Below are 12,765 nucleotides of genomic sequence, written 5' to 3'. Positions count from 1 at the left end.
AAAAATGGTAGGAGGGGTGTGAAATGGATAGTAGACTTTCCACCTTTATTATTAGGTGGATTGCTGCAACCCTTGTTGGGATGTGGGGAGGAGCTGGCTGACTTCTGAAGTTGCCCATGCTGCCTTACATAAAATGTTCTGGCTAATGAGCTTTCTAGTTTTGTGCCATCTTGTTTATGTGTTGTCATTTTCGGAAATGTTTTCTGCAACATCCGGATAACTTTTGTTAATAGGCTCTTTATCTTATCCAAAGTTTTATATATAACTCCTTGGTCCTAATGCTTGTTTGTCTTTTCCTCTCTCTTTCTCTTCCTCTCTCTTTTTCTATTTGACTTGCTCCATGGATTTCCTTGGGTAATGTAGAAGAAAATTATGATTATAATTTGTTGTGTGGTCCTCGGTATAGTACTGGCCTCCTCCATTGGGGGTACGCTTGGGTTGTAAATTAAAGCAAAAAATAATAATAATATTATAATAATTTAAAAATTGTACATGCAGTGGATATAACAGCACATGTTCCAGCTACCTATAGATAAAACAACTTTATTGGGTCAGCAAATCTAAGTTTGTTGTTCAGCATCATCTCTTCATCCATTTTTACTCATTTGCTGGACACCAGGGTTTCACCCAGAATGTTCCAATATTCTGGGCCTCAACCGGGTGTCTTGTAATCGCACCTCCCCTTCCCACTGCACCATGGTCCAAAATGTGTGATTCCTGCCCACCCCACAGATTTCCCCCTTTCATATCAATGGTTAACCCTGTGGGAAGAAAGGGTTCGTGGTATTCTTTTTCCTGTTTTGCCTGGGAAAGGACACATAGCTGTGACTTGAGCAATCAGTGTGACAAAAGGCTGTTCTGTAACTTACTAGAACATAGTGTGCCTGAAGGAGCAAAATAGATCAGTATTAAAGTTGTAGGATCAAGCAAGGGCCATTGTCTGAAGCATAGTTCTTTTGAACCTATTTAATTGCATTCAGTAGTTGAGCGTACATAGGGATTTCCAGTCCCAGTTTGTAGGAAGGGAAGGATTTAATGCCAGCGTTAACCTTTCCTTTTTCATAACTGATAATAAAATACCCCTGGGCTGACTCTCCTTGTCTAATACAGACATGGTTTCTAAGAACTGTATGAGTTAAGAGGCTTCAAAGTTTTCATTCTTAGGTACCTGGAAAAAAAATAGAGTAAATACTCAGGGCGCAATGTGTTCATCTGCTGCATCCCCCTCATCTCAACTTGCCTCCCCACTGCACCCCATGTACTCTTACACCACCCAGACCCTCCCTTCCCCATTGGCCAAGATCTATGTTTTCAGGAGAGCAGCCCATTCCTGATGACATGCATAAGGGACCAACTGGAGTACCCTCTCAGATATTAAAGGGTGTTTAATACTATGGTATTGATGCTCTGGTCATTACAAATAGATTTTCCTCTGCTGCAGTTTCCCCAAAATAACCAAGAAGCACTATAGCCATGCTACAAATATTGGTACAATTCCATTTTTTAAATACTACACTAGCGTTATTTAAAATACTTCACAGGTACATCAATGCTGCATATCAATGTGGTATTATTAAGCAATATTGCAACTACTAGGAACTTGGGTTATTTATAGCTGAAAGATAACAGCCCACGCTGAACCATCAAGGATACAAAAATATTGCTGCTATATTATCCCAAACTCCTGATTTAAATATACCAAGATGAGGAAATTGAGACCCTGTCATTTAGTAATAACTGGGGACATATGCTCACTTTTTAAAAAAGTGGATTCATGACTGCAAAGGATTGCAAAATCATTATTCCAGCATTTGTACATAGGAATAAATTAGTAAATTGTTTCACTGATATTTGGCAATGTGAGAAGATCTAAAGCTTTCGTCTATAGCCTTCAAATTAGGGCCAGATTGCAAACAAAAGTAGTCACATAGATAATTCTGAAGGAGGAAGCTGAGTGGGATCAGAACTATAGCGAGAGAAGAAATTTAACCATTTGCACCAACTGCACTATTGATAAAAACCAGTGTGTGCTCCCTGGGTTGCTATGGAAAGTTTGGTGCAATGGGAGCATTTCCCCATTGTGAATAGCAGCAGGTGGACAAGGACACAGGCAAAGTTCCTTCCCCCTTCCCCTGGTCCTCCTATTGTATTAAATATTTAATGTTTGTTTTTTTAAATCCTAAGTGCCAGGCTAACTGGATGAATAATGTCACATTGAATTTGGTTCTGAGAGGACCAAAAGAAGTAGCTTGGGGCTGCAGTGGTTGCTCAGAAATAGCACAGATGATGAGGACGTACCCATTTGGAGTGCAGGCAAGGAAGTGCAAGTTCACATCTTGAAGAATTATCTACATTAAAAAGAAAATCACCCCTCTACTTGTGGGAAGCTTATAGAGATTCATATTTTAATGTAGCTTCCTTTTTGCTGAAATGGCGCATCCCGAAGAAACTCTGTATCATGTGTGATACTTTTGAGCATGTAATTCAGCTCTGAGTGATCTGGAATTGGAAAGCTATTCTGCCAGTTTGGATGTCCTGCTGCCAAACATCAGCCATAAGGAAAGAAGTACCTACAGTATTAGAGCATGCATCCATTTTCTGATAACATTCCAGAATTATAGACTTGATGGAAGAAGTGGTCAGGGTTTCTTCCCAGAAATTCAACCTATGTGGCTGCTGCTTCATAGAATTACAGAGTTGGAAGAGACCACAATAGTCATTAATTTCCACCTCTGCCATGCCATATGTGGTTCTTACAGCAAATAATAAGTATAAATACTCTTACATTATCAGCTGATGTTACACCAAAGGGCTGATAATGAGATGGTCTGTTCAATAACTTTTTTTATACAATAACAGTTTGCATATTTGTAAGGATCAAGGGTGAATCTTTTCCCGGATGATTCCATTTCAGAAGAGGGACGGGGCTAGGAGTTGTCTGTTTGCATACTCTCCCATAAAAATAAAATTCTCCTAATGAGGAAGATTAGTATGCCATTGAAAAATATTCAGCCCAGCCAACTCTCTGGCATGCTCATTTTTAGTGTGTAGAGGGTGTGTTTTTTTTAGTGTTTAGTAAGACCCCCTTATACATGTGGAAAATGTTCCAAGATTCCTCATGAAAGCCTAAAACTATGGATTGTACCAAACCTTATACAACAATATTACTGGAACTTGGTTAACCGTAGTTAACTGAAACACCAGAAAGCAAAACATGGCTAAGTGGGGCCAAGTAATATTTCCAAACTTCAGTTGACTGTTGGTAGCTGACACTACAAGGGAGTCTTACTGAATAACGAAGCATTTAATATGTCCGTCACTAGATTATGTTGAATGTATAAACTGGCTCTAAATTTTTAAGTACGATGAAATCCATAGCCTTAGAAACTGTTTGGGTTGTTTTTCTCCTCCTTTTTCTCTCCCACTCCTGTCTCCAACCCCACAAGTTGCCTTGGCCCAGTGGTCCTCTTCCCTGTATGACAGGGTAATGCAGATACTCAGAGCAGCTGTTTATGTGGACAGCCTGCTGTGGGATCTCTCTGCCTGTGGAAAACAAGAGGCAATTCCTTGCTTTGCCGTCCATGCATGGAAACAGGGACAGGATTCTATTGCCGGCTAGGAAGAAGGAATTGGGGAAGACCAGCAAATCAATTTCTGCTCACACAAAGAGACTGATTACTGGAGAATTATATGCCAGCCATGCAATAGTATAATTGCCCACCCTTAAGCAAAGCCATCAGATATTCTTCTCTAAAGTGACCTATGTATATAAAGACACATTCTCTTGAGTAGTAATACACCCTCACTAGAGTAATGATGTTGAAGTCCAAGGAGGTAGGGTGGGCCAATCCAAAGAAATTAGACTTTCTGACCCTTGCCAATATTATTTCAATATTCAAGTGTGATGGCTCCTCTTACTTCCCAAAGGTCCTACAGCCTTCTAGAGTAATATAATATTGATCCACCTTGTAATGTTAAGAGAAATTGTTCATGCCCTTATAAGAAAATCAAACTCATAAAGCAATTGTGCCAGTAACCTTAGCACCCTAACTATGCACCCTTTTCAAAGAGTAGAAGGATTGCTCCTTTAAACGGCATCTCTATAATAGAGAGCAAAGCATTCCCAACTAGATTGTTTTGTGATTCCCTAGAAGATTAGCAGCTTCTAGATTGGCATTTGTGTATATGAAATTATTTGGAATGAGTCCTAGTACTCTTCATGCAATAGCCCACGGCAATCAGTAGTAATACTTTATAGTATGATGACTGGATATTTTGTGGGATACATTTCCAGAAATATTTAGTATTTTTAAACAATAATAGTAATTTAGACTTGACAGGAGTGTTATATTAAGTTTCTTTAGGATTGTGTAGGCCAATGTTTCTAAAGTTTTAGAGGCACCCTTCAGCCACGCAGGTTTTCTGACAGTATATGTAAGAAATGCCCCCATTCAAAGAAATGGCTCCCTACCTCCTTGTGTTTTTGCACAAATTTCTTTGCTAGGCATGTTTCCCCCGAGGATGCATAACACTACTGACTTTCTGTGCTGGGAATTATTGCGTTAAGTACTGCACGCCCAATGCAAAGAGACTGCAAAAATAACCTATTCCTTGTGGAAAGCTGGGTAGCAAAAGGCCATGCTTGAAAAATGAGGCATACAGTTGTACATTGGGCAGTCTCTTTGCAGCTCCTTGGACCTTCAAAAACACAGGAGTATTTAGTTATTTTTTGCAACTCATTAGTGTAGCTTGAGGCACAATTCAGAATTTCTGGTGGATTGATGGGTTCCTTTCAAAATATATCAAGACCATTAACTAACTTGGCCCGTAAGGACCTCTTCCTCAGTGGAAGATTATGCCATTTTTCACAGCGATACTACAGAGCACAGTGGAATTTGTATTTGATGCAGTCCTGTTTTCCTGAAGTCAGCCTTGTTGATGAAGCAAGGAGGTTGAGGAAGAACATAGCTTCCTAGGAATTGCCTTCGCCAACCTATAGTCAACTGCACCTCATGACCTTGCTCTCCCTGCAAACAATGGCAGTAATAGTGTTAGCAATGTGCATTTTTTTAAATAAAAAGATCCCTTCTAATGAAAATCCCTCTAGTACCTGGGCTTCTAAATGGAATGAGGAAGAATATTTATTGGTCCCAGGGGTTCCAGAAATGGATGTATGAGGCTTCAACACACTTTGAATATGGAGAAGTCAAGGAATGCTATTGAGTGTCACTTGTATTGGTTTAAGAAAAGAGAGCTGATGATGACACAGTACAGAAGACCTTTTGAGATTTGTGCAAAACAACAGTGGAAGGGTAGAAGGTCACCTTTAGCAAGGAGTGGATCCAGTTTAGATAGATGAGAGAGTGAATTACCAGAAGGAAGATGGCCAGTTCTTCCATTGTAGCCAATATCCTATCCAGTTACCCCTTTTCCCAATCCTCAGTCCAATATTCGTCATTTAAAGGTTGCGCCGGCAAATCTGTTCCCCAGGGTTCACATTGTTCAGTGTCATGACAGGGTCGTCCACTCCCGACACCTTTTCCCTTGGGTGGGGCATGATGATGCTTTCCCCCCACCTACAACTCTCATTTCTCTTACCCATCTACTCTTTCTTCTATCTATTTAATTCTGCTTTTATAAACCCTCTGTGTGTGCGTGTGTGTACATATCTGTAAATACCAGTAGATATGTTGTACATAAATTCAGTGTGGCGTTCTTTTGTACCTATGTGCAAGTGAACTCATGGGATATAGGTGTAATATAGAAACACATGGGTTGTGTATACACCCAGCAGTATGCAATATGTGTTTGCTTATGTGTGATTGTGCGTTTCTGTGTCATGTTTCTGGTTTTGTACATGCACATGCTGGCAGATCTTTGCCCCACTTACGGCAGAACGAGTAATAATTTTATCTGGAATTTAAAGAAGATCTGCACAGAAAAGAGTTTGAGACCTAAGCTTGTTTTTGAGATGCACTTACAAATCTATATACTATCCTTGTTTGTCATAGTTTATAGCAGGCATGGGCAAACTCGGGCCCTGCAGGTGTTTTTGGACTTCAACTTCCACAATTCCTAACAGCCTACCAGAATTGTGTTAGGAATTGTGGAAGTTGAAGTCCAAAACACCTGGAGGGCCTGAGTTTGCCATTCCTGACTTATAGCAAGAATCTATGGGCCGCTCACTTTTCAAAAAGCCACTAAAATAGCAAGTATGAAGATCTGTTTTGCGGTGGTACTCATCTGGGCCAGATTTTCCACGCGGGTGTTCACAAAAATCACTTGATCTGGATTAGCTACCACCACAAAAGGTGCTAAAGCTGTTAAAATAGAAGAAACACACATGATTGAAGAACTGCTTAAAGGAAATTCTAATCCAGTCTGCGGTGAGAACCTTTTCATATAAACCCGCTTTTCTCTCTTATGTTAACTAGCCTGATTATGTGAAACAATAGCTATCTGGAAAAATGCTAAAATTTTACCAAGACATCTGGAAATGGTGCACAAAAATTGTGTAATCATTTACTAGTGGTTCTGGAAACAGGAATTAGAGTGTGATATATAATTTAAGTTACTTCATCAGGTGTAAATAAATGGTTTTTCACCACCATTTATTACAAAAGTGTCATTTTAAAAATTATAGCCCATCATTTGAAGGCCACAACTATTTAAAAAATTGAATGGGAGCGCTGGTGTATTTTGCTTGGCCAGTACTTTCCAAATAGAGGGGAAAGTCTTCCTTGGGCTCCAAATTTGTTTCGGGCTGAACAACATAATCAGTAGGCCAGGTGATATTTCTACTGCTGAAACATACTGTCTCCGACTGCCAATAAAGGAACTCATGTCTGAACCATCTTTTAAAAAAATTCCTATCACCCACCTACATTAATTTTGTGCATTTTGGAGAGGTTGTAGTGTCTAAAAGACAGGTGTTGAAATGATTGATCATTCACCTGCAACCTCTTGGAGAAATCACACTGCGATACATAATACTGACATTCACAAAGGGTTTTGAAATCAGAACTGTCACAAAGGCGCTGCAATATCTGATCAGAACACAATGTGTGGCAAACATCTGTCGTATGTCATTGGCATGAATAAGTATGCCTACATGTGTATGTGATACTTTTGATGCCTGTATCTAGCTTTCAATGTGCCTAAATATGTGTGCACGCTCTCTCTCTCTCTTGAGTACACCGTTGGTTCTCAGAGTGTTCTGAAGCGAGGGAATTGCAAAGAGTTACCCAGGGGAGATGGGATTTCCTCTGTGTTTCCTTCCATTCTCTCTCTCTTCATTGGGCTAGAAAGCTAGTCTATATTGCTCTCAACTAACGCAAAATTATGATCTTTTGGGGGTGGTTTTCAATAACTGAATATCGTTAGATTATTTATTTCCAGGTGTTTATCCACTGAGGACAAATTTGTGGCTCTTTCCTGTCTGGTTGTCTTTTGGATTGTGGCTTGGGGCCACAATCAAAAGTTTGAGAACCCCTCTTATATAGACAGATAGATACCTCTCTGCCTTTATGATACCCTGGAAAGAAAGAGATGATATTTGTCTATGTCCTGGTATGGCTGTGTATGTGCTTTGCAATGGGTTTCCAGTATGTGTATTTACAAGTGGCCTGTTCCTCCCCTGCTTCTACATAATTATGAGGAGGAGAAATGGTCCACATTTGAAACTGGCTACTGCTGTCATAATTTCAAAGCCAGTTCAGATGAGGAAGATGAAACAAATCCTGGACCATCATTTTGGGTTATGTAGAAGCCATTGCAAGTGCAGTAGTCAGGCGGTATCAGTATGTTTATGTATATGCTGACTGAATATGTGAGTGTGATTTGTTGGTGTGGATGTGCCTCTCATCTGTATGTGTACACACACACACACACACACACCTGAACATCATTCAAATACACACAAACAAGTACACATTTTAAACTACGAACTGAACTGTGATTACCCTCAACCAAGCCTAAAGTTTCCATTGGGTATCTTTGATTCATACATTTTGAAAATTATCATAGGAGGAACACCATATGGGAAATACTTGCCCTTAGACTATATCTTCTATGGGTTTTATTTGGGGGGGATTGCTGAATTTATATATTTTTTAAATGCTGAAATTGCCTTGGACTCTTCAAGGAATCATCTTTAGGTTCAAGTCAATATATCCATTCACCTTGGGATTTATAGACAAACTTTGGTTGGGAGTAAATACAGTATATACTCCAGAGTACATCCATATAACATTGTGTTCCCTCTGTGTAAGTGCATACATACTGCTCTCACTTTCTCTCTATAAAGCCTCCATCCTGTCATCTCTGCATAAGAGATCAAACTCCAGAAAAGAAAGAACAAAAAAAACTTAGATTTTTTGATCTTTTTTACAAAACATATCCAATATAACACAAGAACCAACTGTTTAAAAAAATGCAGCAACGCAAAGATAAGATAAAATCCTACGAACGTGTCGAAATCCCCTTGACTTTCCATTTTGGGTATTGATCTGTGTATTGTTTCAATGTAGGCGGTTTATTGTAGTCTGTGGCGTATTTGCTAAGAAACAACAACGTAAAACCTTCCTTTAAAAAATTCATTCTTTTTTTCCCCATTGACATGCCCTTCTTTTCCATTACTCTCTTATTCCCCTCCAATTTCTTGCTAAACTTTATAGTATTTAAAAAAAAACAAAAGAGAGGGGACAAACTCTTACATATCTTTTCTCTCCCCCACCCCATTTCATCAATCAATCAATCAATCTATTTATTGAACGGGGAGAGGAGGGAAAGAAAGAAAAGCAAGTGTTTTTACCAAAATGAATTCTTTTCCTCTTCTCCTCTACACCCATAATAACCATACTTAACCTTTTTAGTATGAACATTTCACCCTCCCTTTCTTGTTCCTAATTTCTGTGTTGCTTTTAATTTTGGATCGAGGGAGTTCGTTTGATTTCTTTCCGGCAACAGTCAATCCAGAGATCTATGCACACCTTGACGCATGTGCACACCCTTTTGTGCATACGGGATTCCCTATTCATTTCAGTGGAGGAGTCCACTTCCATGCACACAGAGGAATGTGTGATCCTGTTGAACTTACTGAAATGAACAGGGCGTTCAAACAGATTAAGGAGCTCTATATGTGAATGGAGCTTCCATATACATATAGTTCAATTTACATATATAATAGGGGCAATTGGCTCTTTTTCTTTAAATGCTAGATAATTGGCTTTAGTAGGACATGTTGATTTTACTCCACACCTTCCAAGTTATAATCTGAATACACATTGAACCATTGACAATATGCAGGCAACACATAGTGCAGAAGGCTGCATAGAAGGTCCTTTTGAAGTATGTGCTCACAGACTTTTGGCACTGTCTCCTTCTAGATTTTTTTTATTGTGTCAGAAGCGACTTGAGAACATACTGCAAGTCACTTCTGATGTGAGAGAATTGGCTGTCTACAGAGACGTTGCCCAGGGGATGCCCTGATGTCTTACCATCCTGCTGGGAGGCTTCTCTCGTGTCCCCACAAGAGTACAAACATCAATATGTTCAACTCCCTTTCTTTTATTCCTTTAAGAAGTATCCACATTCAGTTTTGGAGAGAAGATGTGTTATATTTCTCCCTGTGGGTGCCTCTACTATGGCTATATCATTTTGCAACACAAGGAGTGTCCCAGCTAGGATTAAAGGTCAGATCCAGACTTAGCCATGATTAGAGGAGACCCCATAAAATCTACAGAGCTTGAATTCAAAATGTTACTAAATTCTCAGTGGTTTTTAATAAGAGTACTCTAATCATGATTAAGTTTAGATCCAGTCCAATTAAACAACATATGCACATTCCTTAAAATCAATATATGCACATTCAGAGTGGGCAGAAATTTAAAACATATGACTGGGAATATATCCCATTAAATACAATGGGACCAATTGTGGAGTAGAGATGTTCTGTATATACAGTTGCATTGTGAGACTGTAATTCTTTACACATTTGCCTCAGGACCTTTCCTTTCCCCCCTCAGCCGCTTAAGCGGAAAAAGAAGGGGCCTGGGGCTGTTAGGAATTGTGGGAGTTGAAGTCCAAAACACCTGGGGGCCCCCATTCCTGATATAGACTATCTGGGCATCATTCCAAGCCAAGTAGATCCTAAATTCCAGCTATCGAAGGATTCTATTTTGAGGGATGGGTGGGAGGGAGATAAATTACTCATGCATAATAGGTGCATCAAGTGGGCAGAATCATGCTTAGACAGGCCTGCCAAAATCATTGGGTGTTTACATTGGGTTCCTCAATGTAATCCTCAGTTGATTTGTTTAACATTTTTTGCCAGTGGATATGAATATATGCATTCCTGCCTCCTATAATTTCCCTTTCTCCTCACAGCTGAAAGAGCTCCCTCGGTCCAAAGAAAAGAGTATTTTTAGAAGATAAATAAATAGCCATTGATCTATATAACTTATCTTTCTTTTCTCTCATCACCCCCACCCACCCCCTTTCACATGTGGTGCTTTTGAGGACCAGAAGGGCTTGTGAGCCTTGATCGCACAAAGATTTATACGGAGACTTAACTTGATCCGGAAAACCCAGCTCCCAGGATCTGCCGGGCCTTTTGCAAAAGTGCCTAACAGGATTCGGCCCTGTTTAGAAAAATGCTTTTGTTTGGCATACAATCCAATGTTAGGTTTTCTGGAGCATGCCCTCTTGAAATGATAGGGTGCTGTATAATGTCACTTCTTTTAAAGCACCTGTTGGTTAGTTGGGGCATCTAATTACCAATGGGGTGCTCACAAGAACCCACCCCTTTCTGTCTCATGAAACCTCACTTTGTAGTCTAGAAATATAGTAATTCCATAATAAATAAAGTAAATTGGATTTTCCTTTACCCCCAAGCTGTGCCAATCCTGAAAAAAAATCTGGTGTGAGCCTGAAGAAAACAAGTTGTTTTAATTCCCCATATTTTTTTCATAATATTTTCTTACTTTCTTCTTTTCATGCTTAATGACAGTGGCATAAAAATCCATCTCAGAATCATTAACACATGCGTCTGATGCCATAATAGCCCCGTACGTTGTTCATTGTTTCCTCTAATTCACTAACTTCTCAGGGCCACTTACATTGCTCTGTCTAGACTTTTAGTTCGTCCCGCTTTCTGTATTGCTTTTCGGCCTTTTGGCTAAGATCAAGTGTAGTATCTGTATGCAAGATTTTATTCCCCCTTAAAACTTTTGCTGTTACGATTTTCAAGTAGTTTCAAATCACTGCTATGCCGCCCCCATGATGAAGAGGCCAAGACTTTTGCATTAGAAATCTTCAGTACTTCTAGGATTGCAATGCCTTTAGTAGTTAGGGGGTATAGCAGTGAAAACACATTCATTTTACATTTCTATTGTATCCTTGGCATTAGATACAAACCCAAGAGTGAGCAGAAGGACTCACATTATAGAAAAAAAACTATAATAATAATAATAATAATAATAATAATAATAATAATAATAATAATCCCTTAGAAATTAGATGTAGGAAGTAATTTTTTAAACAGGGTTGAAATTTGCTGTAGGAAGTAAGCATTTTTGCAATAGACCCACAACACATGTCCTTGGTCTTCCGATCCAATTTTAGGAAGATGAAATAATTGTGGGATTTTTTTGAGATGGATCAATGTAACCTGACCCATGTGTACATACTAATGTGTATATGCACAGAATGGGGCGGTGCATTTCAGTATTCTCACACAAAGTCCCTGTATCACAACCGACCGCTGGATCATTGCTGTGTTCAGTTCTGAAAGTTGTGGAATGCAGGCTCAGCCTGGAAATAAAGCAAAGTTAGGTTGTCGTGTGAATCTTGGCAGGATTCAGGGCCCAAATTTGTAAAGGAAGCATTTCCCTATCTCATGTCTTTATTCTTCCTCCTTGTCCTCCACTTCCTCCTCCTCTCTTTTTCAAGAATACTTTATCCTTCACTCTTTGGTTCCTTCCCCGCCTCCGTGTGTAAATACCAGCTGCTGTGCGTGACGGGTGATTCCCCTTCTTCCTTCCCCCTTCTCTCCTTGCCCCCCACCCCTGTTTTTTCGTGGAAAAAGTTGCGTTTGTTTTGTTCTGAATGCGCTTTACTGGCTGACTTCGGAGGGTTTGAGTGTTTTTTTTCTGGGGAAGTTTTGTTCCTGATTTCGTTCCAAATTTGTTTGTGTGGCTCTCAATTACTATTTCCTTTAAAGAAAAATTGGTCCTTTTCATTTTTAAAAAATAATAATTTGTTTTCAGTTTTTTTTCAATGTCTGTCCGAATGTGCTTAGTTAAAGCCAGTGACTAAATGCTAAACCTTTCCAAATGCTCGATGGCTTGCACGCTCTCGCCAACTGAAGTTGGTCTAATAAAAAGGTATCACCTTTTGCCTGCCTTGTGTCTCTCCATGTGTGGTGAAAAATCCCGCTCTCTCTCTCTCGCTCTCTCTCTCTTGATATCTCTGGGCTTGTTCTACTAAAAAAAATATTCTCACCTCATAGATCCCTTGGTCCTGAAATATGACCTACTACACCTTTAACAGTGGAAGTGCTTCTCTAAAGCTTTAATGCAATATTCTGAAACTCTTCTTGTTCTGCATTCCAGGAAAATCAGTCTTTTGCTGTTTTTGGGTGGCTTTGGTGGAAGGAAGGAGGAACTGATTGCTAGATGGCAAGCATCATCATCCCCCTGCCCCATACATGCTACATGTATGCTTTGTGATGTCAAAGATGGCTTAATTTTTTCATTGGGAAGTGAC

At 39.6% G+C, this 12,765-nt stretch overlaps 1 protein-coding gene and 1 pseudogene across 1 annotated transcript in view; both read left to right on the top strand.

The window, feature by feature from the left end:
- The window catches only part of stx1b (syntaxin 1B), a 63,359-nt gene extending 50,965 nt beyond the window's left edge, over positions 1-12,394 (top strand). Inside the window, exon 10 of the mRNA XM_008115401.3 lies at positions 364-12,394. Coding sequence (XP_008113608.1) covers positions 364-444 — 81 coding nt within the window. The 3' untranslated portion in view covers positions 445-12,394. The remainder of the gene's footprint in view (positions 1-363) is intronic.
- On the top strand, positions 11,157-11,334 carry LOC134292810 (U2 spliceosomal RNA; annotated as a pseudogene).
- Positions 12,395-12,765: the final 371 nt, after the last annotated feature.

Source organism: Anolis carolinensis, chromosome 6, assembly GCF_035594765.1.
Source record: "Anolis carolinensis isolate JA03-04 chromosome 6, rAnoCar3.1.pri, whole genome shotgun sequence".
NCBI lineage: Eukaryota > Metazoa > Chordata > Lepidosauria > Squamata > Dactyloidae > Anolis > Anolis carolinensis.
Note: the sequence above shows the minus strand (reverse complement) of the source record. Positions and strands in the feature narration are given on the sequence as shown.